The sequence below is a fragment of the Anomalospiza imberbis genome, chromosome 25 (assembly GCF_031753505.1).
Source record: "Anomalospiza imberbis isolate Cuckoo-Finch-1a 21T00152 chromosome 25, ASM3175350v1, whole genome shotgun sequence".
NCBI lineage: Eukaryota > Metazoa > Chordata > Aves > Passeriformes > Viduidae > Anomalospiza > Anomalospiza imberbis.
Genome location: NC_089705.1, coordinates 347,495 through 375,417, shown reverse-complemented (window position 1 = coordinate 375,417; position 27,923 = coordinate 347,495). Strand labels below are relative to the sequence as shown.

Sequence of the window (27,923 nt, the reverse complement as noted above, 5' to 3'; positions counted from 1 at the left end):
CCAGTTCCGCCCCGCTCCCGGTCCCCATCCCCAGCCAGCGCCGCCTCTCCCGGGCCGGGGCCGGGGCCGGGGCCGGGGCCGGGGCCGGGGCCGCGCATGCGCTCGGGGGCCCGCGGGGCTCGCAGCGCTGCCTGGGCTCCATCGCGAGGCCCCGGAGCGGCGGCGGGGCCGTGCCGGGCCGTGCCGGGCCGTGCCGGGCCGGGCCGTGCCGGGCCGTGCCGGGCCGTGCCGGGCCGGGCCGGGCCGGGCCGGCGGTGAGTGAGCGGGTGCGGGTCGGGGCCGGGCGGGGCCGCCGCCGCCATCCTGGGGGGTGCGGGCCGGGAGCGCGGATGGCGCGGCCGGGCCGGGGCCCCGCGGGGCGGAAAGTGCGTTTAAACCCCCAAAAGGGCAAAACCACCGCAGAGCCGCCGATGGGCGTCGGCAGAACGCAGGCTTAAGTTTTTTTTTTGCACGGTCATAGAGTATTTATAGTTTCTGAGGTGGTGGTCGCCCAATTTTGACCCAAGAAGTTGAGGAGAAAATCGGGGTTATCCCTCCTGGGCGCCGCTCCGGTGAAACTCCTCGGGACTGTGACAACTCAGAAACACTAACAAACATATAAATCCAGTGCAGTAGAAACAATTCTTGGAGACCTCCCCAAAACCAGAAGGATTTAAGTTTGAAAACAAAGATTTTTACATGACGGAAAAAACAAAAAAACCATCAAAGTTTTTGGCAGCAAATTCCAAGTGCAGAACTAATGGAATGGGGATTTTGGGAGGGGAAGTCTGCGCTGAATAAATAGAGGGATAAATATAATAATTCAAAAGTATCGATCGGCTGCGGGTAGGGATCGGTGTGGGACAGTCTGAGTGATGTCTGGTGCCAGGAGAAAGGGATTAGGACAGTTTTATGGGCTCCTGGTGCCGCAAGGAATCGGATTAGATTTATACTATGAAAACATTTCATTTATTCAGTTACTGCCCAGATAAATGTTAAAAAATAGCCTGTTACTGGGATTAAGAGATAAAGAGCTCTGATATTTTGTACCAAAATTGTAAAAGACCTTTCTGGTCCATGTTTTATTATATAGTAAAACAGAAGTAAACAGGAGGGAAAACAGGGACTTGGTGCTTCAAACTTTCCTTCCCTATGCAGCAATTAAGAGTAGTCTGATGTGGTCTGATCAGCGTTTTGCTTCCTCAGTTTATGATCTATAATCTACTCAGATTATACGTTTCTGAGGATGGGAACCGTCTTTTCCCGAGCGAGTATTCCTGCTTGGCCATGGGAGATATGTAATAATGATGAATAGGAGTCCCCAGGGTAGTCTGCTGGATTGCAGTCTTACAGAGTAATTACAGATGCAATTAAAACAGAGGATGTTTTTGGCCTCTGTGCGCTGGTTTTGCCCTAAAATTGATTGCATTTTATACTGCAAGTAATCCCATTAAAGCTGAACATGTGTGAAATGAATTGTAATTCCCGGTGAGCGCTGGGGTGGAATCAGAGCCCAGTTTGAGCTGCTGAGGACAGCTGGGTGCAACTGCTGGCAGGTTGTGCAGGGCCAGCTCCGTTTGTCTTGGCCAGAGGTGATTTTTTCTGTCTTCAGGGTTACATTGCCATAATGAGCAAGTTGCGGGTGGGTGAGTGGTACACAGCCAGATGTACTCTGCAGACTGCTGCCCCACTGACTCCTCAGGACCCAGGGTGTGTTTTCCTTGTACCAGCCATGCTGTTTGTCAGCAGTTTTATCACCAATTCTTTATTTACTGAAATTTTAAGTCTTTACACTGATTTTTAAAAGTAGCATTGTGAATTTATTTAAAGCAGTGTCTGCAGTCTTACTTTTAATATGCTTAAAATTGTGTTGGTTTATCTGCAGGAGAAGGCCTTATCTCACTTCTATCTTCATGCAAAGCATTCAGTGCAGATACTTCTGGGTATGACAATATATTCCATTGGTGCTGAGGGATGTGGATTTCAGGATGAAGCTTCAGTGTAACCCCCTTGTCCTTTTCCATGGGTGCTGGTAGTTTTTGAGAGATATGCTTGCGTGTGCTGGGATATGGAATCAGATTCTCTCAGGATGATGATGGAGATCTTAAAATCATGGAATACCCTGAGTTGGAAGGGACCCACAGAGATCATCGAGCCCAAGTGCTGGCACAGGACACCCCAACAATCCCACTGTGAGTGTTGTCAGATGATAAGGTGTGGAGTGCCCGTGTGCCAGTCCATGCCTCACCTCTGGGCAGGAAAGTGTTCTGGAGGCATAAATCCCATTCTCAGAATTGCACAGTTTGGATATCAAGGAAATGTAGATAAACTGGATCAAAACCAGATTGACCCACAGCAGTGATTACTCTGGGCATTTACAGTCTCTCTGTGAAATAAGTTGATTCCTGAGGTGCAGTGTCGGTTCTTCTTCCCCACACACTGTTCTCTCTATCCCATATTTTCTGTAATTTTTAATATATTTCATCCTTTCCTCAAGCCCTCCAATTGTGCTGCATGGGCACAAGAGCAGGAAGAAGGAGACACAGTGGGATGAAAAATCACAGTGGAGACTTGGGGGGAAAATGACCAAGTGAGTCCCTGTTAAGGAAGCCTGGCAGCTGCACAGTCCTGCACGTGGAATCAATTGGCAACGAAAACCAACAGGGATCTGACCAAACCCTCTTTCTCCTAATTAGGATCACTCACTGTGCTCCACAGGTGAGGTGTGAGGGCAGATGTGCTTTGCTGAATTTGGCAGATTCTTTTGAAGAGAATGGTTTAACTTACTGGTAAAATATTTTACCCCCAAGGAATGGGTGTTTTATTGCTAGGTTTAGCATCTTTTGGCTCATCTCCTGTTTGTTTTGGTTTGGTTTTTTTATTTCTGATTGAATCCAGCAAAGTGATGGGATAAATGCATGGTGGAGCTAAGCAAACAGGTAGAGGTTATATTCATGAATCACACAGCATTTGCTTTGACAACCCTATTTATGCTGTAGCTTTTAAACTTTTTGAAAGGCTGAGAGAATTGGAATTGTTCAGCCTGGAGAAGAGAAGGCTTTAAGGTGACCTAATTGCAGCTTTCCAGTGCCTAAAGGGAACCTACAAGAAAGCTGGAGAGAGACTATTTACAAGGGCCTGGAGCAACAGGGGAAGCAGGAATGGCTTCACACTGACAGAGGCAGGTTTAGATCAGATATTAGGAAGGAATTCTTCTCTGTGAGGGTGGGGAGGCCCTGGCACAGGTTACCCAGGTTACCAGCTGTGGTTGCCCCTGGATCCCTGGAAGTGTCCAAGGTCAGGTTGGACAGGGCTTGGAGCCACCTGGGATGGTGGAAGGTGTCCCTGCCCGTGGGGCGAGACTGGATGGGATTTACGGTCTCTTCTGATCCCAATCCATTCTAGGATTCTGTGATTCTACTTTGGGTCACTCCTGCAGAGCATGAAGGTTTTTAAGGTGTGTAATTCCTGTGTGGCTCCAGGTGATGTTCAGAAGTGTGTTTAAGTGTTGTAGTGATTACAGGTGATTCCCAAGGACTGGGATTAGCAGCTCTGTGGTTTCAGGCCTGGAGGAGGCATTGCTGGGGCTCTCAGCTGAGCCTGTGGAGGTTTGTGCAGGGCTCGGGCAGTGGCCAGGTGCCCTCCCCAGAGCCACTGCTCTTCCCAAGCAGGAGGAGGTGAGAGCTGGGAAATCAGCTCAGCATCAAAGGCTCTTAGTGAAAGCCATAAAACTGGAAGTACACTCTGTTTCTGCTCCTCTCTTTCCATAAAGGAACAAAAAGCATTAATCTGTGGGCATGGATAAGGTTTTGTGCCTTCTTTTGCGTCCCTCCCAATCTGTTTGGAATAGGTCAGAATGCTGTCCAGCATGGCACCGAGTGCCCGTAAGGACAGGAGAGAGGAGCTGCTGCCACACGGCTGCCACGGTGTCACCCAAACCTACAGAGACAGGCAGCGAGGTGGGTGTGGTGGCAAAGGGGGACAGTCGGACTGGCTGAGGCAGCGCTGTCAGGTGTGCTGATGTGTGTGCTCTGCGGGAGCGCTGGAGTGCCGGCTGGCATTGGCAGAGGAGGGGCTGCGTGTGGAAAGGGCACACATTCAGCAGCCACAGCCTGTGCCTGTGCTTTTCTTCTGACTGCTGAAATAGATAACGTGAGTGTGTTTTTGACACAGCTGTGTCAGCAAACCAAGATGAGCAGCTCAAAGACTCCAGCTGTGCTTTGGGCTTCATTCTAGGATGAGCTGCTGGTTTAGAGTAAACTCACAGTTTTGCTGTCTGATCCTATGAGCTGATTGAGGTCACATTGCCGTGTTGCTGTTTATTTGTCTCCCAGTGCAATAGCACCTACCATACTCCATATGTTATCGTTTGCTTAGGGGAAACTTGGAAGGGCTCTGTTGTACAAATGAGCTGGACAAACTCCTGAAAACCCAAGCACTTCATCTTGTGGTCCTGTGGCAGAACCTAGACAAAAAGTGTTTGCTTCTCCTCCATATCAGCCAAAGCATCCCCCTCCCTTCCTAGACCCTTTTCCCACTCTAATCTTTCAGAGCAGTATTTTCTTTGATTTGTAGTTATAATTTTTCCCTCTTTGTGGGAAACAAAAATTAGTAGGAAGTGCAATGGGGGAGCTCAGAATTCCTCAATTCTGAATTGTGTCTTTTTTTTGCTTCACTGACACAGTCTCTTCACGCCCTTAAATGCTTGCTGGTGGCTACTGGCACTTTCTCTTGAGGCATTGGTACAGTTCCATTGCAGGCTCTGAAGGTTCATTTCAGTCCCTAACTGATGAGGTTCCTGGAGATGAGGCTGGAGTTTTATTTGGTAATGGTATTAGTTCAGCCTTGCAAAATACAGCTTGCCTGAGGTGAGTAACCGGCTTTGATGGGTGAGTAAAGCATCATCTGTCATCGTCACAACCAAGTACAGCTGATGTGGTTGTGTCTGAGCTCCTGAGTGTTCTGAGCAGTTCTGAATTTAGTTGTGCTGCAAGGAGTCATGATGGGGTTTGTGTGTTTGTGTTTAAACTGCAGCTCTGTTCCTCGCTGATGGCACAGGAGAGCCTGGCAGATGTCACATGTCGGGTGTCAGACACCGCTGCAGAAGCTCCCAGGAGACGGGAGCTCTCAGAGCCAGTGTGCGCTGAGTGAGAGGAGCAGCTTTGCTCAGCTCCTGCCCTGTTTCAGGGCAGAAAGGTGATTTGTAAATCAGTTATTCCCGGAACAGCACACTATCAGATGGTTCCCTCGATGCCAGGTGTTTCTTGAATGGGATTTTGCCTCCCGGTCCATGGAAGCTTAGTCAGAAGTGCTGCAAATTTCGTGTTAATACTTGATTTACAGTCTTTGGGTTTATTGCACCATTGCATTTGTCACCAGAGAGCGACACTGGAATCCTCATGTCATTGGAAATGATCCTGGCAGCACCTGGAATGGGATTTCTGTTGAAATGTTTCTCTTCCCATCAAGTCTGATGGTGTTTATAGAAGTATAGTGAACCTCTATCCACCCATTTAGCCTTCACACTCACTTGGAGTGAACTTTTACCCTTTCTTCTTCCTGGTTGTTTTTTGTTTTTTTTTTTTTTTTTAATTTTTCATCTCCTAACAAAGGCAAGATGGATGTTAAAAGCCAAAGCTGGTTTGCTACAGTAACAATGAGGTGGTTTCCCAAGCCTGCCCTGGTTCAGGCACAGAAATGAGATCAAAACCTGAGTATTTCTGACCTCTTCCTGTGGATTCCCTATCTAAAGACAAAGCATAGAGGTCTGGGTAGAAGCATAATAATTAGCCTTCATTATCTCTGCCAGCTGGGCAATCATTTATCATTTCATAATCTAAATCTGCAACTTGGAACTGAATGACTCATCTCAGTTTTGCAGTATCTTCTTTTGCCTTAATGTTTCTGAGACTTAAAATGCTAATTATGAATAGAAATCACAAACTGGGACAAATGAGGAATGTTTGGGCCTGACTATGGTTCTTCAAAATGTTTCATGTTAGTTTCTGCTCTCTTTTTAATTGCCCCATTTGCTTCCTTTTATTGGGTTGTCTTGATTTTATTGCAGATTTTACTGATAAGGGAGCATTATAAGAAAAGCAATTTCTTTATTATATTTTTCTGTGGGTTTTACTGGATTTATAAAATGCAGAGATGAGAAAGACCAATTATTTTATCAGGTCTTCTCTGGTTAAGTTCAAGATTATTTTCTACATTGTGATTTTTAAAAATTTTCTGGGCCCAATTGAAAGTAAATTCTCCAAGTTAATTACTTCTGTCCAAGTAACTTCCAAACTCCTTCTCCCAGAGGGAGCTTTGTAAATAATCTTGGTGCTTGAACTTCTTTATTTTTAAAGCCTGAATGCATAGAATAAAATCTAAAAAGGGATGGGCTTGCCCTTGTTGAAACTGGCAACCAAACATTTGCTACAAACAAATGTTTATAGATGTACAAGGCTACGTCAAATATTAATATATTCAATACCACCCAACGCAAGGCTCATTTAGTCCAATTCCTGCCTCATTTAGTCCAATTCCATCCCTGCAGCTGTGGGACGTGGACGTGTTCTGTGATCCTGAATGCGGACACCGCCCGCAGATGTTCCACACCTGCAGCTCCAATAAACCAGTGGAAGCTGGGGAACTCCTGCAGAGGTTATCCTGTGCTACCCAGAGGTATTTGCTATTGCCATTTGCAAACGTCTGTCCTGCTTTTGGCCCAATTAAAATAATCATAAAGAGCCATGGTGGAGCTGGAACTGGAGCTGCAGGAATGCTGAAGTGTCCTGTGTTGCCCTGCATCAGGTCCATGGGTTTGCCTTTGGCTGAATTATGCTCACACTGAACCTGTAGGTAGAAAGTTGAGCACCTGGAAGGCTTCAGGTCAGGAATGGAGTTCAGGGGCAAACAGGGCTCTCATGAATCAGAACCAAGGTCTGATGGTCACAAACCTGGGGTTCTGTGTTAGAGGAGGGGGAGGGCTGCTGACATTTGCAAATTAAGGTATTCAGCTGTTCTGTTCCTTTGTGCTGAAAACAAATACACAGAATTGCCTTCAAGGCTGCAAGTTCTGAGTCTTGGGGAGGAAAAGATCAATTTCAAGTGAAATAAATTTGAGCTGAATGAACTTGAGAGCTCTGAAAAATCAGGTTGTTGTTACCACATCAGGCATTCAGAATCAGGCCTCTGACTTTTGACCTGTGTTCAGAATCTTCCTTTTCTTCCTCCTCCTCCCTTTGAGCGGTGGGGAAGGGCTGTGAAGGACCTTAAGCTATGAGGAAGCAATCCTGCTAACAGATGTGGATAAACCTTCATGCTTGGAGTGTTCTGAGATCAGCCGTGTACGCTCCCATAAAACATGGAATTAGTCCATTGACTCCTTTGGGTTATTTTGCAGTGGTGTAACTTTTGCCCTGTGTTCAATCCTAGTCATTATGCTTCTGCTTCTTACCCAGCAGTAACATTCCATTGCAGAAACAGCTCCACTTTGATTGATTCCTCCTAATAGCAGAGAATCAACAAAGCACCACGTTATTTATTAGAGTGAAAGACACCAAATAATTATGTGTTGTTTTATATTAGATGATCAAGTGTAAGAGCCCTCAGTACCTTGGTTAATGTGTCTGGTTGGAATGTTCAGCTGGAGCACAATAACTGGCTGCCCAGAGAGCTGTCCTTAAGATGCCAAATATTTTTTTTTTCCATTTAATCCTTTTTCCTCCTCTCTCTTCCTGCGATATTCCAGTTCTTACATGCACAAAATGCATTTTTCATTAGTACCATTCAAGAACATCTCTGGAAGGACATATTATTTCTGGAGGGTTTGTGTGGATTTCATATTAGCAAACCTGCTTTACTGAGCTCTGTTGTGTAAAGGAAGATGCAGTCCTGATAGTAAATTCTGCATTTCCAGAACTTAGGAAGAAGGGATGGAGCTGTGGGATGAAACTGGAGGTTTCCCCCGTGATCAGCCAGGCCTCACCCTGCGATCACAGACTGTTAGTAAAGATGCTCGTTGTTTTTCTAATACAAATTTATGTGTTCTGGGATTGGGGCTGGGCTTCCCCAGCTCACCTGGCCACAGGTGCACTGTGAGATTTTGGCAGGAGGGAGCCCAGCCTCTGTCTGCACCGGTTTGGGCAGAACCAGAGCTGTTCATTCATGTGCAGGGGCGTCACTGCCTTGGAGACCTCTGCTCCTGCAGTGCCATGGGCACCTTCCCTGCTCCCAGGCACAGGAACTCTGTCTGGAGCAGCACGTGGAGCTTGGAGATCTCCTTCCACTGTCCTTGTGCCATGGCACTGAGCTGTCCCACCAGCCTCAGCCCCTGGAATCTGCCCCAGGATGGTGCTGCTCCTGAAGTGTTTGAGGGAGGTGAACTGGATGGAGTCCTGCAGGAAGCTGAGTCCACTTAGAATTATCATGTCTTCAGAATGGGACATTTCTCTTTGTGTTGAAATGAAATGATGCTCTGTCTCCTTGGGGGTAGAGAGAAGGACATGAGCCTTTCAGAAGCAAGTCCAGCATCTCTGAAGCTTTAAGAAATACAAGCTTTAGATAAAGAGAGGGAAGAACATTTGGGATGAAGCTTTGATAGGATGCTGGAGGCAGGATCCTGAGGCCAGGAAGCATATAGGAGTAGAAGACAGAGGGGGCTTCTCCACTCAACAAAGGAGCCCTGTTTCAGAGTGAAGCAAATGCTTTCAGACTGAGGTTTCAGTGAAGTGCAGATGGCTGAGAAAAGATCTCAGACTAATGAAGTGCTTGGAATAAAAGCTTTGGAGCAGAGCTTGCAAATGCAACCACCTTTGACTTGCCTTTTTCTTTCTGGAGTTCAGTAGCTCCATAATGCACACAGTAAAGAAGATCAAGGAATGGGTAATCTTTGCAGCTATTTGCTCATCAGAAAGATGGTTTTTTAGTTTAATTTTTTTATGCTTGGTTGCATTTGCAGGTCAGGAGTAATAAAAGATGCACAGTGACACTATTTAACACACTTTCATAATTTTATCTGGACCAGTAAAGTGTTCCTGCATGCCCTGTGTATTAAGCTCCAAAGCTTAAATCTCTGAAGTCTGCCACGTATCATGCCTTTTCCAAAGCTGCCCTGTGTGTGTCTGGATGGGTTTTCTAGTTTTGCATCTGGATTTCCTGTGATGTCCTTAGCAGGACAGGCTGTGTGTGTGCAAGGCTGTGCTGGAGCAGGGATGAGTGTCAAACCCCTCTCTCCTTCCCAGCTCTCCCTCCTCCCCTTAGTGGCACAGGGAGATGGGAATGGGGGTTATGGTCAGTTTATCACAAGGTTGTTTCTGTTGCTGCTCAGAGAGGAGTCAGAGTCCTTCCCTGCTCCAGCAGGGAATTCCTCTCGTGGGAGATATTTTTTCATGAACTTCTCAAAGTGAGTCCATCCCATGGGCAACAGTTCTCCACAAACTGCTGCAACGTGGGTCATTCTTCCCCGGGGTCAGCCCTTCAGGCTCTTCAGCATCATTTACTTTGGAAATCACCAGTTTCCTTTGATTAAATTACTCACTGTTTCAGCAGAGCTCCCTCACAGGTAGCATCAAGGAGTCATTAACATTTGAAAATACCTTTAAGATCATCAAGTCAACCAAGATATGCCTGAGAGTACTATTGGAGACCAGTGCTCCAAAATTAAAACATTATCAATAAAAGGGGGTTTTCTCTACTGAGGTGGTGTGGCAGCACACAGGTGATAGTTACTTCCCTCACAATGGGATACTGAGTGTCAGTTAATGAAAGTTTGTAAAGGACTTTGACAGAACTCATTGCCTGAAAGGTGTTTTAACATTGTAATTTGATAGTTGTCTTTTTCTTTACTTCTGCAGTGCCAAGACAAGCTGTACCCTGCTCTGATTCCCAAACCTGTGGGCAAATGGATTACTTTGAGAATGGAAAGATTTGTACTCATACAGGCTCCCAGCAGCACAGGGAGAGGTACAGAAATCCCAGATTTTTCCCATCTTTTGTTTGAAAACATTTAAAGGGAGCATGGTGTTACTGTGAGTAGAGTGAACCTGTCAGACCAAGTGTTACAGTTCTATATCCAGGAAATCCTTCAGACACCTTTCATTTTTCCAGGTCCTCAGCCCAGGCCTCCTCATTCCAAGAGATTCAGAGACACTGGAAACAGTGCAGGAATAATGTTTTAATTTTCTATTGCTCTTAATTTTGGATGTTTAATAATGTCAAAGACGTTCCAGATGATTGCAGAGACGGCAAATAATGGAAATCTTACTACCAGCAGTGGCTGTCAGGTGACTGAGGCTGGCAGACCTGTCAGACGTCTCCGGAGGAAGAGAAGATTGCCTCTGGATTCTGAGGATGAGGAGGAAAATGCATATGAGGATGAGGTAAATGAGGCTGCGTGTACTTCCTTTAACGAGACCTGTGAGAAGCAGGGGCAGTTGGCTCAAGGCTCCTTGTGCAGTGCCAACTGGGCTGAGGGAGCTTGTTCTGTACCCAGGGAATGGTCTGGGTCTGATCCTGATTTAGATCAGTGATGGGAATATCTGTTCTGTGGAGTCCCAGGGGTGAATGAATAGCTCAGGTGAAGTGAAAGTCAGGAGTTCACAGCAATAACACCACATGTCTCCAGAATAACTACACTCAAATACTGTTGTGTGATATTGAAGATCAGTGTCAAACCACAGGGTTTGTTTGGGTTTTACTACATGCTTGGATGTACTCTCACTGCACTACCAGAAACCTGTATTAGTGCTGCATAAACAACAGTACCTCAATCCTGAGCTGATCTTTCCTTCAGTTTCCTGCAGCCCCTGAGTCCCTCCCGGGGCCCTGTGCTCTGCTCCTGCCCATCAGTACCTCTCTGAGCCATTTTATGTTTATTCCCATAATACAGGGTTCAGTATGGCAGAACAGGGGCAGTAAAGCTGCAGCCTCTGCCGTCATGAGCAGTTTAACTCATCGTCTTGCTCAGCTTTTCTCTGGGATGTGGGTGAGATGTTTTAAGGGATGGATGTTTTCAGAAGTCCTTGCAGTCTCTCTCTTCCCCCTTCTCCTCGATCTCATTAGAAACTGCCACCATCCCTTCTGGGAATGTTTGGTAGGCAGCTTTGTATGGCACATTTTGCCTGGTTTTGGTTTGGCTCTGAGAAATGACAGCCTGGGAGGAATCAAGCCCGAGTTTACAAACACACAGAAGAAACGGGAATGACGGTTGGGTATGGAGTGTGGCACGGAGAGACCACATTGTCTGGGGTACTTAGCTATGAAAGGAGTTACTTGAAGGTTCTGCTTCCTTCAGGGCTTCATAAATTCCTTTTTCCCTGTACCCATTCCCTGGTATAGATGGATGTATGAAAGGGAAGGGAAAAAGGAGTGTTCCAGTAAGGCTGCTGATGTGAGCAGCAAATCCTGCATTGCAGAAAGCAAATCCTCTGTATTGTAATGGAGATTTTGGTCCTGTGCTTGTCTTTGACAGCCACATGTAAATGAACTTCAGTAGCATATATTAAATAACTTGTAAAGCACTTTGGGATACCAGGATCACTGTTAACTGTGTAACATTCCCTCCTGATGTTCTTTCAGGGTTGTTCAAGAGACAGCAATGCTGGCTAGTAGTCCTTTTAGTTACCTGTTACATCCATGTTGTACCTGCATTGTGAGATGATCAGAGGGAGGGAAAAACAATCTTGCTAAACTTCTTTTTAACATATCTGTGTCTAGGAGAAGAATAAATCAAATAATATGAAAAGCCGCAGAAACACTAAACCAATAAAACAAGGTGAGCTAAGCTCATAGTCTCTTTTCTTTAATGTTTATAGATTTTTTAGTAGCTATTATAAAGTTAATAATAATAAACAGAAGAATAAAGGACAGGAGAGCTCATTTCACATTCAGAACAGCGTATTAGGTACATAACCCTCTTACCACAGTCAGCTTCGGAGGTGTATTAGCAGGAATATCCTGGATTCGCCTGCATGATGGACACAGGGTAAGGATCTGGAAGGAGTCAGCTTCATCCAGAGCTCACTGAAGACAATAAGAATCTTTTTTTCATTGACTTTGGAGAGCTTCAGCCACAGCCTACAGTGCTAAGTAAAAAAGAAATAGTAAACAACATGATTGATTGTAGACTATGAATTAAATGTATTATATAGCTTAAATCAGTCAATATGTAACTGGGGGGAGAGTTTTAATATACATTTAGAATGTAATTTTCTGTATGTATGACTGTAGTTCTACCAGAATGAATCCAAGTTGTTTTCATCATCTGGGAGCTGCCTCTCTAGTAGATGCATTGTGTTATTAGGAGGTTATAAATATATGTGTGTATATAAAAAAAAATATTGTGAACTTAGCAAAAAATCACTTGGTCTTTAATTTATTTTATCTTGGGCTTATTTTAGCTGCAATTCTGTGCCTCTCTATGCTGCCTGTTAGTTTATATTTAACCCCTTATTCCTCTGTGAAATGTCAGGAGGACGAATTAATTCCAACAATCTTAAGTTATTCTGTCTTGTCCAGACTTTCCCTTGGCACTTTTCCTTGGGCAGCTTGCCAGCAGTCCAGGTGCCACAGTTCATTTGACCTGTGATACAATAAATTTTCATTTCCTGAGGAATGAGCACAGTTTTCCTATTGCTGGAATTTCCAAAAGCAAGCAAAAGCAAAGAAGGAAAGCAAAATCTTTCTTCAAAAGTTGAGTGACACTGCCTCTTCTGGGGTGCCACAGCAAATGTGGGAGGACGAGGAGAAGCAGAGCAGGAGGCATCAGAGAGAAGCGTTCATTTTCTTGTTGTTTTTGATTAATTAGTGCTTCCTGGAAAGAAGAAGGTATGGAACTGGTCTTCCTACTTGGAAGAGGAACAGATGCCAGCTGCTCCCCAAAAGCTGTTCAGAGAGGTTGGCAGTTTTTTTCACTCTCTTGCTGTTTTTCTTGGGCAGCATCACAGGATTACTGGCAGTCACAGGATTGCCAGCTCGGTGGAGGTGGGACTGGAGACCACCCTTAAGCTAGCAGCTGTATTTCTGTAGTAGGCCAGGGAAGCAGGCATTGGCCCTAGGCGTCTCATCCCAAGCCAGGCTGTAAAAAGTGCTGGTTGCATCTCCCAAATAAGCAGCAGCTGTTTGGATCTGCTCTGCTCTGGACCAGTGGGCTGTTAGGCAGCTGGAGAGGGACAGCCTGCTGTGTGTCGCGTCCTGTGGGAATGTACAGAGCCCTCCCGGCCGGTCCCTGTGGGAAGCCGTGAGTCTGCTGGCTCAGACAGTGGTGTGGGCACACTGGGGAGTGCCAGGAGGGAGGGTGGGCTTGTGTCAGTCACATGGCAGTGCCAGAGGCTGAGTTCAGCCTTGGTGAAGCTGCCTCTGCACCCCAGTTAAATGTGCAGCTCCCAGTGAGCTCTTCAGAGCCCAGGGCTGTTGGACCTTCCAGAGGGAGCTTAAAAGGAAGGTGCAGTCCTGCACTGGGTCATTTGGAATCCCAGTTCAGGGTGCTTTTAAACTTTTACTGTATTTCAGCTGTTTCACTTGGATTAAGACTGCAGATAAGTGAAAAACACAAATGTTTTCTGGAATAACTGTAAAACTGGGCTGCAGATCAAGCCTGCCTTGTCCCTTTCACCATTTGAAGATGACAAGTTACCTTTTGGTGAGAGTCTGGACTGACACAAAGTGATTGTAGCTTTCCCAGCTCTTTGATTCTGCACTGATCTGGGAAGGGGATTCTTTTGTGTTTGAGAAGAGATGATTTCTGCATCTGCTCAAAGATGTGTTTGTAGCTAACTGCAACAGTGCAGTGGTTTTGAGAGATTAATTAGAATAACAAGTAAATGTGAAATATGGTGATGATGCCATTACTGATCCCTGAGCCTGCACCTGTCTGTTGGAGCCACAGTCCCTTGGGGTGGGATTTTCTTCTCTGAGTTGAGCATTTGAAGCCTGAAATATAAAAAATCAAAGCCTTAAGTATGTTATGACTGCTCTGCAATAGATTTTGTCTTTAGGAATTAAAAACAAGTGTTTCTTACCCCCCTCACAGTATCAGTCATTCCCACAAGGACGAAATGGATTTAAAGTTGGAATGAAATTGGAAGGGGTGGATCCTGACCACCCGTCTCGATTCTGTGTTCTCACCGTTGCTGAGGTAGTTGCTTTTCTTGTCTTTGATTCCAAAAGTCCCATGTACATCTAGATTTTTTTTTTCAATAAAAAGTAGAAACATTAGAGTAGTAGTACTTTAGTTAGTTAATTAATGGTAGGAGTTCAAGGTGCCACTGAAGGAAAGGTGTTATGTAATTAAGGATCTTTGCCTGAAATCCTACTGGCAGATTTTTACACTTGTAACTAAGAATAGCAAACCTATTAATTGCCTGTAGTGAACAAGTGTGAAAGAGAGCAATGCCATGAGGCCCTAAGACTTAGTAAATATACACAAGTCAGAATATTTTTATGCAGCTTCAGTTATGTGAATTCTGGGTTGATCTGGTATAGACATTTAAGTTCTGGGGCTGCTTTTGTACCCCCCCATGCATGTGTGCAGGCATGGAGCAGGGCCTCAGGGAGGTTCCACTGACCAGTTCTATTTCCAGCTGTTTGAAGTGGGGAAAGAGGAGCATGGAAACTGGGAGAGCAAATGAGTTAAAATACCACTAGAGTTTCTGAGAAATAAATGAGATCCTAAGTTACTTTCTCAGAAAGTCAAAAATGAGGGAGTGTTTTATTAGTGATTATTTTTCTCTTTTGTGACCCTTGGTGATAATCAGAGCTTCTCTCACTGTAGGTTCAAGGGTACAGGATGCGACTGCACTTCGATGGTTACCCAGAGTGCTACGACTTCTGGGCTAATGCTGATTCCTCAGACATCCACCCTGTGGGCTGGTGTGAAAAAACAAGCCATAAGCTGCTCCCTCCTAAAGGTATTGCAGAAAATAGAGCGGTGTACAAGAAACCATAAATTCAACTAAGATGTCCTGGCTCTGCATATTTCATTTTTACTGTGATTTCATCATGGAACTCTATCTGAGGGGCTAAAGGGAAGAGGTTTAACTAACACAATGACTCACAAAAGAGTAAAATATCTTCTCTGTGATATTCCCAAAGACTGACATTATTAGTCACAGTAGAAACTCTGGATTGAATGTCTGTCTGTGCTTCAGAACTTGTTTCTTTCCTGCGTTCAGTTCTTTCCTGCATTTAATTTCCTAGAAACATTTGAAGGTTGAGATTAATGATTGGACATTATGGTGAAAAAGAGAGAGCTGGTTTAGCTGAAATGCACAGCCTCTGCAGATCATAGCAGGGCAGTTAACACGCAAAGTTTATATTCTTTCCAGGTAATTTCCATTTCTGAAAAACTCACCAGAATGTACCAGGGCCATGTAAAACAATCTTTTTTTCTCTCTTCCTAGGTTTCAAGGAGGGAGAATTTAATTGGACTTCCTATCTGAAGAACTGCAAAGCTCAAGCAGCTCCAAAAAGCCTTTTTAAGACCCTCAGCAGTGTAAGTGGTGATATGGAATAGAAGGGGTTTCAATAGGTCTGGTGCTAAGTGAGTTTCGACCAGAATATTTATGTGGTTTTAATATGCTTATGTCAGAGGTACAACCATGGTACAATCAGATGCAAACTACTTCCTGCTGTGTTTTATTTTTAAGAAGGAAAACTCGTACAATTTTTCTTCCTTTCCCCAGTCACTGACTTTCCAGAGAAAGAATTTGTATTTCCCTTCCTCCTTAATGCTGGAGGAAAAGATTTACTGAACCATTTATTAAATATATTACAACCATCTGTTTTACTGTGCCCCTACAGTCAAGATATTTGTGTCACTTTCATCTAATTGAATAATTTCCAAAATAATTTCTGGATTCCAGCAGCATGCTCATGTGTGCTGTGGGATTCATTGTGGGGCTGTAGATCTTGAGCACTTGTCATCCTTGCCCACTGGTGCTCTCTCAGTGGTTGTTAACCTCAGTTCCTGTGAAATCCTCCATCCCATTCCATGTTACTGGGATGACACGAAGCCCATGGGCTGGTGGATTGGAGGCTGCACATGGACAGTCACTGACTCCAGTGGGATCAGGGCCCAGCTCTGCCCTACTTCCTACTCAGTCACTTTGTCTCCTTGAAGACTCTCCTAACTTTTCCACCAGTAAAACAGGATGTGCAATGTCCATTATCCTCAGCACATCACTGCAGGGTGTCTCAGCCTGGGAGTCTGCAGTGGTGGGTGTACCTGGAAATGGTGGTTTTTGAGCCACGTTAGCTCTTTTTTAGTAATAGTCATTGCCAGAACTCATGGGAAATCCTGTCTGCAAACCTCTTGGTAGTCACTGTAGTGTGTTTTGGTCTGTAGGTTTTGGGGTCAAAGGAGTTTGAAAGGGGGATTTCAATGGCTTGACCAAGAATGTGGCCGATTTCTCTTTCCTGGTGTCCTGTTTCTCAGCCTGTCACTCCTTCTGGGTTTCGTCTGGGAATGAAACTGGAGGCAGTGGACAAGAAGAACCCGTCCCTGGTTTGTGTCGCCACCATCACAGACATGGTGGAAAACCGGCTGCTGATCCATTTCGATAACTGGGATGAGAGCTACGACTACTGGTAAAAGACTCTATTTTTGATACATGTCTGAAGGTAGACTGGCTTTGTTTTAAATGCAGGCCCTAAAGTTGGGATCTTATATCAGTTCTCAGGCATCTGAGTATTACTTGGGGTTTTCACGAAGAGCCAGTTGCCCAGTAATTCCCTTCTTGTCTGGGTGCTGGGCAGCCCAGTGCAGAACCATTGGGGGTGGCCTGAGCTGTCTGGGAAGCATTGGAGATAAGAAAACTCCTTGTGGTGCCTGAAGGAGCTCCAGGAGAGCTGGAGATGGCCTTTGGACAAAGGATGGAGGGACAGGACAAGGAGAATGGCTTCCCACTGCCAGAGGGCAGGGATGGATGTGTTATTGGGAAGGAACGGTTCCCTGGGAGGGTGGGGAGGCCCTGGCACAGGATGCACAGAGAAGCTGTGGCTGCCCCTGGATCCCTGGAAGTGTCCAAGGCCAGGCTGGATGGGGCTTGGAGCACCTGGGGACATTGGAAGGTGTCTCTGCCCATGGCAGGGGGTGGAACGGGATAAGATCCCTTCCAACCAAACCACTGCAAGATTTACTTTGTATTTCCCTTTCTTTTGGGACAGCTTGAATGCCTTGAAAACCCAGTGTTACACATTCTAACGAGGCAGTGCTTGTCTTCTACACCGTGATCACACCCACTGAAAGCATCTGCTCACCCAGCAAAGGCCTATCAGACAGCATTTCAAATCCTGCCTTTCTTTTTGCTTTCCATCTGACTGGTGCCAACTTTCCCTCTTTGATTCAGGTGTGAAACGAGCAGCCCATATATCCGTCCTGTCGGCTACTGCCAAGAAACTGGAACCCCACTGACAACACCACCTGGTAGGTTGCAAGTGAGACTTACTTCCTGCCTCAGCCAAAAAACCTGCCAACTATATCTTCCACATAATTACATATTTGCAAGTTCCAGGTAGCTTCAGAACTCTTTACTGCCTGAACAATGTTATCGTTCCTACTTTTTGCCACTACAGTTTATGTTGTTTCATAGTTCATTGAAGAAATCTTAATTTGAAACTACAGGTGTCTGCTAAGGAAGGCAGGAGCCTCTCTTGAAATGAAAAATGTCAACCAGCCCCCTCCAAACTATTATAATTTTGAAGTTAAGGGAGTCTCCGGCAAAGATATGGGAGTAGGAATTGCTGTTCTTTATTAGGGAAAAAAATTAAGAGAAAATATAAAAATAAAAATGCAGTAATACAAACCATCACTGCCAGAGTCAGAGCAGGCCCTGGCAGCCTGTGGGTCAGGCTGGTGGCAGCAGTCCCATCCCATGGTGGCTCAGCCCTCCTGCAGTGCCAGCTGTGCTTCTGCTGGAGCAGGGATCCTGCACAAGGGTGGAGTTTTCCTCTGAAGCTCCAGGGCTGCTGGAGATGGGCCTGGGCTTCCTCTGGGAATGCAGTGGGGAAGAAAGCTGCTCCTCTGGGAATGCAGTGGGCAAAGGCTGCTGTGGTGTGCCAAGGTCAGATTGTATCCAGGTAGGAATGCTTGGCTGCTCCCCCTGGGCGGAGCCTCTCCCCATGGGATGATGGAATTTTCTCAGCCGTGCAGGGACACTCAGTGGCCATGAACAGAAGAGATCTCCTGGAGGGAGGATTGGCTGTGGGAGAGATAAAGAAATCTGCCCCATGAGCAGCAGAGAGCTGCCCCAGCTCTGACAGATGGCAGTAGAATACACATGCCCAGCTACATCTTGCAAGCTAGGACAAAATGGAATAGGGTTTGGTAATTTATAATTGAATTTGATTTTATAAGGGAAAAAGTGAGAAGGATTTCCAGCATTTCCTTCAAGATGAGCTGAGAGAAAAAGGGATCCGTACCATGATTTCCTAGATAGCATTTCTGGAAATCACAGAGTACTCTGGGTTGGAAGGACCCACAAGAATCATGGAGTCCAGCCCTTAAGTGAATGGCCCATACAAGGATTGAGCTACTGCCTTGGCATTATTAGCACCATGCTCTAATGATTTCCTAGATGGAATTTCTGGAAATGAAGGAGTAACCGAATCCACACCTCTTTCTGCTGTACTGGAATTTGGTAAATGAAGAGAATGTTGGCAAATAAGAGAGGGCAGAAGGTACAGGGAAACCAGTGTTGTTTTCAGGCCTTGGAAATGCTCATTCACCTTAAAAATAGCAAACATAAAAAAATTAAGCCTGACATTTGTCAGACTGACAGCCCTGGAGCAAGAATTCCTGTAGTTGCTGTGTTCCAGGTTCAGTGGAGCAGGAAGCACTGCCCGATCCCTCTGCATGGGGGGAATTGGCCTCAGTGTCTTCACTGTAGATGCAGAAGGGGTTGTGAACATTCCCTCTCAGCAGTACCACATCTGTCCCTGCTCCTGGAAGGTTCAGCAGGGCTGGGCTCTGCAGTTCTCTGCTCATGTCAGGATTTCCTGTACCCCCACAAAACCTGCAGCCAGTTCTGGTCTCTGCTGAGGGACTTAAATGCAGCAGTTTGCAGACTGTGCTCTGCATTTAGTCACTGCACCCTCCTACCAGAAGGAACCTGTCCTGGGGGTAAACATTACTGAAATAGGTAAGAAGTAGAGCAGTTCCTTAAATGTAATTGCCAGGGAGAGACATCCCACTGTTGTTAGAGCAGCACACCCACGGAGCCTTTTCTCTCCAGGCTGCTGGGTTTACTCAGCCCGGGTGAGCAGGAGAGGAGAAGATTCTACAGTCTTACAGGCACTCACACATAGAGTAGTTAATAAAACAGGAAATGAACTTAGTGATGCCTTTGCACATTACAGAATCATCTCACTGGCTCATAATTGGAGTTTTCTTTAGAGAATAAGAATTGATTAAGCTGTGCAGAAGTGAACTCGCCAGGGTTCAAGCCCAGTGTAAAACTGGGGAGCTGGCAGAGCTGCTCTGGGTGGAGGTGGTGGGTAGCAAACAGGCCACTTTCCAGCACCATCCATTGTAAGTGCTCATTACAGTGTCACAGAGCTGCCTTTTTGCTGTTTGTAACAGTAAATGTGGGGTTTTTCTTACAGAAATGTTTATTCTCTGTTTTTTTTTTTCAGGATACAGGGATTCCAAAGCCTTCTCATGGGAGAAATACTTGGAAGAAACTAATTCCCAAGCAGCCCCAGCAAGAGCCTTTAAATTGGTAGGTGAATGTCTTTGATTGCTCTTGCTCAGTTGCTGTTATCCACCCTTTTTTGTTAGAGACTTTATTTGAGCATGGTTCACCTTGTCTGTGCGAGGAAGGTGAAACTGTGGTTTACTTTGAGTTTAAGATCATCTCAGTGCTGCTAAAACAAAACTATATAGCAAAACACAAGATTTTTTTGTTTTTTAATACTGCGGAAGGCTGGCTTGGAAAGGATTTTTGACTAAGTATCTTCAGTGGCTCCATTAGCAGATTTAAGGGCAGAGCCTTCAGTCCACACAGGTAACTGTGGCTTCCAGAGTTATGTGGGAAGTGCCTCACAGAGGGCACAGAGAGGAGAAACAGTGCAGTTATCTGGTGTCCCCTCTACATGAAGTTTTAAAAACCTTTCTAAAATTCACCTTGCAGGTGTGCAAATCCATACTTCCCTGGCTGGTGAGGCTGGAATTAAGGTAGAGAAGTTCATATCAAGGGTTTATTTGTGCTGATATAGATCATAGTCCTTCTGGGGGGGAGCCAGCTGTGCCCTCCACAGAAATAAATGTATTAACAGATGAAAGAGCATCTCTGCCAAATGCCTAAGACCATCCTGCAGACTCAGTGTGAAGGTGCTTCTCTCAACCTTGAGATAGTGAGCTTTTGTTTCTTTCATTGCAGTTCAGTGTTTTTATCTGGAATCTCACTGTAAGCAGAAACAAACCAAAAGCCTCTAAAATGACTGTACTTTTAATTTGATTTTTTCCCCTCCACGCTGCTGGCTCACCTTGCTAAACTTTGCAATATGTTTAAAAACTCTTCTTTGCCATCCTGACACTTGTCTTGGTTCCTTTTTCTGAAGTGGGAGTTGCAGGTTAATACCTGCTGCCCTCCTGTGTATTTTTGTGGAAAGGTCTTTGGGACTGAGGAGGAAAAGCAATCAGGGAGGCCTCAGATAAGAGAGGCAAAAATCCAGCTAGACAGGTTTGATAATTGCCAGATTTCAGCAGGTATCCGCATGAGGTTGGTGCAGGCTGCAAAGTGGTGTTAGGGAGGTAGAAGAAGTTTTTGCCTCTTCTGAGAACTGTAGGGCTTTAACTGGAGTTATCTGCAGCACAGCCAAAACATCCCTGGGATTGAGGTTTCCCATGGCTGCGAAGCACCTTGGAGCCAGGGGCAGGATGAGGAGTGGAGCCTGTCAGTGGAACACAGTTGTTGCTCCCAAGGGTGGACTAAGCTTTTTTGAAATCCCAATAGAGCTGGAAAATGTGAACTTAAAACTCCCAGCCCAAGCCCTCTGTAAGACCTGCCATTGTGGCTTCTTCCCTCAGATTTTCAGCTCTAAAGTGTGGTGAGAGATGTCAATTGAACATAAGAGGGCTTTGCTCAGGACAGAGAGCCTGTTCAATACTGAGAACTCCCTTCTTTGGATTCTTCCAAAGTGAAGTGTCTTCCCAAGGGGGATGCAGCTGCCTTGTCTTCCTCCTTTCCTGTTTTCCAGACATTTCTGCAGCCATTGTTCTGCTCCTTCAGGTATCAGGCTTTGAAAGAAGAGTAGAAGGACCAATTCTGGCCCTCATGAAACTCCAGAGTGCAAATTAGCATCTAAAACTGTGTTTCAAAAATGAGACAGAAAAGAAAATGTATTTGATATATCAGCAGTTAATAGGACTCTTTCAAGATCAAGCCTCGTTATTTTTTCTGGCTTGGTTGGACTGAAGTGCAAATAAATGGCAAAGCTATTGATTTTTTAAAAATAATTACTATTATTCCAGCTAGCAATTACAGGAAATCAGTACATAAAAATGCGGGTTGAGAGCCAGAACAGACATTTCTCACTGAATTAGCTTTTAACAATTTTAAAGAGCTGTCTTATGTAGTCTGGAGACATGGGTCATCAGCACAAATAGCAGGTCTTGGGTCTGGATTTCTGCCCTCTCCACCCAAAAACTCAGGAGACATCTCCAATGTAAGCATTGTTATTTCAGCCCATCCTCTTGAGCTGGCAATTCCAAAACATTTGTAAGCTATTTCCAAAAGGGCAGCAACCCTTCAGCAAGACTTAAGCAAAGAGCCTGGCTCCTCTTCTGGGCAGGATTTCGACCTTGAGCATTCAGCTCCTTCTTCAGGGAGGACAGACAAGGTTGGCTGGTTCAGTAAGATGCTCTTGAAAATAAAAGCAGTTTAGATTGCCTGTTTTGTGGTGTGTCCAGTGTCTGACAGCACATTGATGGCTGTCTGTGTCCAGGTGAAATGGCCAAAGAGGAACTTCAGGTATGGAGTTTAACCCCTTAGCCCAGGAGTGCATCTCCTTCCTGCCCCCAGCCACTGGCAGAAACAAGGGGAGGGAAGACTGGGAGGGAAGAGTGATTTTAATCATTTCATTAACCTGGTCATGTTCAAATAGACAATTTATCATTTTGTGCTAAAACCCTCACCTCTGTGTGCAGAAGTGAAGAGGGACATGTTTTGAATGAGCATCCATAACCCCCTGCTGAGGAGGTCAGAGGAGGAATTTGCAGTCAGATAAATGGAAAAACTGGTAAAAGCTGTCTGTTGCTTAGAAGTTACATAGGGTGCTGCAAAGGGTACACATCAGGTCAAAGGACATTCTGGAGTTTTCCCAAAGTCTTCAGGGTTTGAAGAAAAGGATGAGTGAACCTCTGCAGGGGGAGGCTCCGGGGCCAGACATGCTGTAAGCCCCAGCACAGCAGTTCCCAGCAGTTGTTCACAAGCAGCACAGGTGTTGTCATAAGGAGTAATCTGTGTAATGGGGATAATTCTGATAGCCAGGAGCTCTGGCTGAGGCCAGGGGAGATGTAGGGTAGTAAAGAGACACTTCACGCACTGGCATGTTCAGATGTGAAAAGTGGGGAACTGGCCATTGTCCTTGCTGGTGTGACATCACAGAATAGTCAGGTTGGAAGAGAGGCTGGAGATATCCATTCCAACCCCTTGCCAAGGCAGAGTCACCTGGAGCAGGTGACACAGGTGGGTTTGAAATTCTTCATCCAGGTGGGATTGGAATGTCACCAGAGAGGGAGACTCTACACCCTCCCTGGCCAGCTGTTCAGTGCTCTGCTACCGTCCATGGAAAATTCTTCCTCATGTTGAGGTTTTAGTGTTTTATTTCAGGGCCATTGCTCCTTTTCCTGTCACTGGGCCCTGCTGGAGAGTTTGGCACTATGCTCTGACACTTGCCCTGGAGATATTCATATGGACTGTTGAGATCTCTCCCCTCTCAGTCTCCTCTTCTAGAGAAGACCATGTCCCTGCTGAGTGGGAGGTGTGCTGTCAGGCTGGGGAGGCCGTGTCAGTGGAGCTGCTTGTGGTGGTCCCTGGCCTTTTGTCTGCGAAGGAAGGGTCTCTTGTTCTGGCTGGGACAGTTCCTTTGTGCTGGGCCACCTCAAGCTGCCTCTCCAGCAGTTTGGGGCTGCTGACAAACACTCAGCTAAGTCCTCTTGGAAACTCTGATTTTAACCTCTTGGAAACTCTGATTTTAGCCTCTGAACAGTCTGCCATGTGACATAACTCAAAGCTGCAAAGGCAGCTATGGGTGGATGGAAACTGGAGCACATTTCATTCAGAGCAGGTACCAACTCTGAACTCCAAGGCTTTTTAGCATTCTGCTTACAATCCTCTCTTCCAGCGTCCTCCTCACGGATTCCAGGTTAATACGAAGTTAGAGGCCGTGGACAGACGAAATCCCATCTTGATAAGAGTGGCAACAATCATTGACAAAGACAGCCATCGCGTTAAGGTATGACCTTGCTCCCAAGTGCAGAACCTGTGCTGGGAGCCCTGGGATGGGCAGCACAGAGAAAACAACACCTGCGAACAAGGAGCAGCAAGCAACAGCCTGGCAGCTGCTGTGGCCTCCAGGCCTGCCCAGCTATTGCTTTGTTTTGCTGAAATCTGATGGAATTGGGCTGGTGTTAGTTACTATTCTAAAATAACTGTTTTGAACTAACACTTGACAATGTGATGTCCTATTGGCATATTCCCTGTGATCTCCATGACTGATGGCAGCGTGAGTGTTATGCTGGGGAAGCTGCCTGACCGTGGCTTTTTGCTACCAGGAAAGGAAAACCTGAAGCAATTTAAACCCTGGTGCATGTGGGAAGTAGTGGCCTTCTCCAGTACAAATTTGTCACATCAATGCATTTTAACTTAATCTTTTCATGCAAATATATTGTCCAAATAATCTGTTGTGCTTTGGCTACTGAGGAACTAAGTATGAGCCAGCTACAGTGGAGGCTGCACTGGTGGAGACTCCATGGCCACAGATCTCCTTCCCAAAGGATGATTACATGGGCAGAAGTGGAGTTCACTCCCCATTATCTGGTTGATTCTGAGTCTCATTGCTGTGAACAAAAGCCAAGCTTTGCCAGTCCATAGTGGCATGATACTCAATTCAAACATTGAAACTTTGCTGCATGGACAACCCAGTAGCCTTTAAACTCCAGTGATCCTCAGTCTCTGGATCTGAGCTACTGCCAGTCTCTTCATCCAGCAGAAAAATGCAGCTTGTTCACTGCAAAACTCATCAAACTTGTTGGCTTTTATGGTGTTTTAGGATCCACAGAAAACAAAACAAATAAGCATTTGTGTTTGCATAACTTTGGATTTTGTATATTAGAGCATCCCACGGGCTGTGGGGTGACAGACTGTGTCTCCAGAACCTGGTTATTCTGTGAAACACAGATGCAGGAAAACAAAGATAGACTGAGCACAGAGATGATTGGGCCTGACTGAAAGATTGATCTGAAAGACTGAATGAATCAGCCCCAAGTTGAGCAAGGTGAAACAAAGGGGGAAGTTAACATAAGAGCTGAGTCATGCCCTGAACTGTGTCTTTCCCTGAGACTTCTTCTTCTTTCAGATACATTTTGATGGCTGGGACCATCACTACGATTTCTGGGTGGATGCAGACAGCCCTGACATCCATCCTGTGGGCTGGTGTGACAAAACTGGACACGCTCTGCAAGTCCCTCTAGGTAAATACAGGACACGCTTTTGTTATGCTGTATAATTTCCTGAGTGCAGTCTGCTCCTCATGTGCAAATCTGTTTATCTTCCTTTTTTTACTACTCTCAGGTGCTGAAGATCCAGAGGGAGCAGTGGGACAGGCGTGTCCTACTCCAGGCTGCCAGGGGATCGGGCACGTCCGGGGCCCCCGATACGGAACACATTACACGTATGTGGATGAGTGCTGTTAATGACAACAACAGCTACAACAACAACAATAATAATAATGATGATGATACAGCACCAGGCAACTACACTGCACTGAAATGATCTCAGGGTAGTTATTCTGGAGATAGCTATAACTGCAATCGCAGCTCCCTCTTGTGTCTAAGTAGGCTGTTTGATCATAAATTTTGTTTATACCACTATAATCATGATAGCTGCAATGCAAACAGATCCATTCACTCCAGTTTCTACATTCCAGCAGTACTGAAGGAGTTATATTTGTGAAATAATATACCCAAGAACAACATGCAAGGAGACAGTTAAAGAGGAGAGGGCATGGGTAGGATGTTAAAGTGTAAGTGAGGAGAGGTTGCTCATGTTTTGTGCTCTGCCTTTTGATTTCTTGTGTGCTTTTGGAAGAAGAAGCTTTTTCTCAAGTAATTATTTTAAGAGCAAGAAAACAATCTCAGGTGGGAGGTTCAGAAGACCTAGTAGTTTATAATATAGTAAAGGGCTTTGAATTTTTCAGATTGAAAGTTGCAGAACTCTGTTGATTCATGAAATGTTCCGATAAGCAAGTTACAGAGGATGAGTTCTTCTTGTCCTCTGCAGTGCTCTTTAACAACATGACTTTGGGTTTTAATTCTGCCATATAGTCCCCTGCTTTCTCACACCTAGAGGTGGGTAACAGCACCTCCTGAGAGTTTGTGGCCTCATTTTTTCTGGATTCGTGATGGATTTCTCTTCCTGAGGTAAGGAAGACTGTGTGACTGTAAAGCTTTCATTGCCCTCTCTCTTTTTTGCTTCTCCATCACAGCTTAGTTGGCTGCCCATACTCTGATGTGAACCTCAGCAGAGAAAACCTCTTACAGGACCGGCTGAGTGGGGAGAGACCTTCCCCTGGGAACATCATGCAGAAAGCCAGGAGGCTGGAGACCCCTGGCCCATTGCTGGGAGCAGGGGAGTCTTTTCAGGGCGACTCTTCACAATCCAGGTGAGCTGGATTTTACTCTTGGCCAGGTACTGGGGAGCAAAACCATTGACAAGGATGAAAACCACTGGAATTGGCAGCAACGCAGCGGAGCATTGAGTTCATCTGTCTGTAATATTGACGTGTGCCCCAGTCACTCTTAACACAGAGCAGTGCACTTTTATACCCTCATATGCCTTAATAAGTTTCTTGACTCCTTAATCCTGGTGCTCTGGCCACATTCCAACAAAGGAAATTGCATTCTGTCTCCATACATTTTTCCTTGCTGTTTCAATTTAAAATTGAATTTTAGATTTTTAAATTTTGTTTCCTGTCCTAAAACTGTCAAGCCAAGGTTATTTTGCACTATTAAACTATAGCTGTGATTCACCCTGGGTCACCTAAGCATTGTGTGTGTATCTCTTAGCAAGCAAGCAAGCTGAGCACTCTCAGATACTTTGCTTTCTCACAAGAAAACCTTGCAGCTGAGCAGCATTGAAGGAAACTGTGCCTTGGTTCTTGGGGTGCAGGAGTCAGTTAAACCTGTCATGGGACGGACTAGGATATGAAGGATTTTTTAAGATCATTTTTAGTCTTCACAAATCCAGTCTCACTACAGCAAACTCCAGTAATACTTTCGTTTTTTGTTGTATGTGAAAGCTTATCTATATTTTAAAGTTCATCTATTTGTTTAGATTTATAACATTTTCAAGATCTGTTTGTCCAGAAAAAAGGAGCCAATGCTTCTTTCTCCTCCCTAGCCTTCTTGGCCAAATTGCTTCCTCCCATGCCACAACTAGGCAGGCATCTTCTTTCCCTAATTTCCACACCAAAATTGATTGCATTTTGATGGCACTCTTACCATAAAGCTCTCAGGAGATTTTGAATTCTCACAGAATAAATGGCATTTTTGAATTGTAATATATTTCTTTTCTTCTAAGTATTTCATTTCCTGATAGTGGGAGGTCTGAATTCAGCCTAGAAGTCTGGTATCATCCTGCTGCTTGTCCTCCCTTGGCCAACTCTGTAGCTCAGCTTATGCATCAAATTTAGTCATGGAAACTCTTAAATGTTATCTAGAGGTATCGAGATACAAAAATCTTAAATCTCTAGCTTTCAACATAACACAGTGGTTTCCTATAGCTGCTGGGATCAGAGCCTGGGTCCACAGAGGCTGATTTATTTCACTTAAACTCTCTCAATCCTTGCAGAAGAGGAACAAAGCACTTTGTACTCATGGAGGGGAGAGCAAACTTCTGCCACAAGGTGGTGGTTGTTGCTCTCACTTGCCAGGAGCAGCCAGCTTTGCTTTCCTGTGGGAAAAGGGAACAGAGGATGTCAGCTCAGCTACTGTCATTTATCTGTCTTTCCAGAAAATCTGCACCAGACAGTGAAAAGTGGTGTCAAAGCAGCATCCACATTCCATCAGAGCAGTCAGAAGACAGTCGGGAGAGAGGCTGGGGAGAGGAGGATTCCTCTGCAGACACCAAAGCTGCACCAAAAACGTAAACAAGAGTTTTGTGATGTATTTTCATGCATTAAGAGTTGTGTTTCCTGATGCTGCTGCAGTATCTGAAATAAAGATGTAAATAACAGCCCAGTTTGATTGAAGTTTTGCAGCAGAGTGTTTTAGAATGACATGGTAAATCATCTCCCTTCCTCCTGTTGTTTTGGACCCTCTCTTTCCTGCAGTAAACTCAGATCTGAGTTCTGGCCATGAATTTAATAGAACAGCTCAGAGAGAGGTCAGGGGTGGAGATATTGCTTATTTTAAGAGGAAAAAGTTTTAAGTTTCTATAAATCTCATTTGTCTTTGTATGGAGAAGAAATGACATCCATTTCTGTATCTTCTGAAATGTTTTGTAATTGTTGCTTTCAGGCTTGGGTGCTCACATGCCTATATCAAGTTTCAGCTGGTGAAACAGGAAAGCAATGGGAAAGGTTGGTTAAGTTTTATTCCTTCTTTCTCTGTGTGTGCCTATCTCTGCAATATCCCCACAGTCACGAGGAGCATTAAGAATTCACAGCTTTTTTTTGTCTTTGATTCCACAGTCAAGAGAAAGCCCATGCTGGAGATGATAGCAATGATAGTT

At 45.2% G+C, this 27,923-nt stretch overlaps 1 protein-coding gene and 1 long non-coding RNA gene across 10 annotated transcripts in view; one reads left to right on the top strand and one right to left on the bottom strand.

Moving 5' to 3' along the window:
* The first annotated feature begins 227 nt into the window (after positions 1-227).
* Positions 228-27,923, top strand: part of LOC137462253 (lethal(3)malignant brain tumor-like protein 4) — a 43,147-nt gene continuing 15,451 nt past the window's right edge. Inside the window, exons 1-17 of one of the 9 annotated variants that reach the window (XM_068172458.1) lie at positions 228-254; positions 9,828-9,936; positions 10,247-10,352; positions 11,689-11,746; positions 12,779-12,867; positions 14,003-14,107; positions 14,744-14,879; positions 15,372-15,463; positions 16,406-16,557; positions 17,319-17,395; positions 19,603-19,688; positions 23,317-23,427; positions 24,550-24,664; positions 24,765-24,864; positions 25,678-25,854; positions 27,204-27,335; positions 27,710-27,771. In XM_068172458.1, coding sequence (XP_068028559.1) covers positions 9,875-9,936; positions 10,247-10,352; positions 11,689-11,746; positions 12,779-12,867; positions 14,003-14,107; positions 14,744-14,879; positions 15,372-15,463; positions 16,406-16,557; positions 17,319-17,395; positions 19,603-19,688; positions 23,317-23,427; positions 24,550-24,664; positions 24,765-24,864; positions 25,678-25,854; positions 27,204-27,335; positions 27,710-27,771 — 1,660 coding nt within the window. In that variant the 5' untranslated portion in view covers positions 228-254; positions 9,828-9,874. Of the gene's footprint in view, positions 255-2,081; positions 2,698-3,806; positions 3,939-9,827; positions 9,937-10,243; positions 10,353-11,688; positions 11,747-12,778; positions 12,868-14,002; positions 14,108-14,743; positions 14,880-15,371; positions 15,464-16,405; positions 16,558-17,318; positions 17,396-19,602; positions 19,689-23,316; positions 23,428-24,549; positions 24,665-24,764; positions 24,865-25,677; positions 25,855-27,203; positions 27,336-27,709; positions 27,772-27,923 lie in introns of those variants that run through there. The other 8 variants (XM_068172456.1, XM_068172454.1, XM_068172453.1 and 5 more) reach the window with 8 other exon arrangements.
* Positions 20,321-22,721, bottom strand: LOC137462262 (uncharacterized). The gene is made up of 2 exons (XR_010993642.1): positions 22,106-22,721; positions 20,321-21,278 (listed from the first exon to the last, which is right to left on the bottom strand). It is a non-coding gene; the product is annotated as an uncharacterized lncRNA (long non-coding RNA).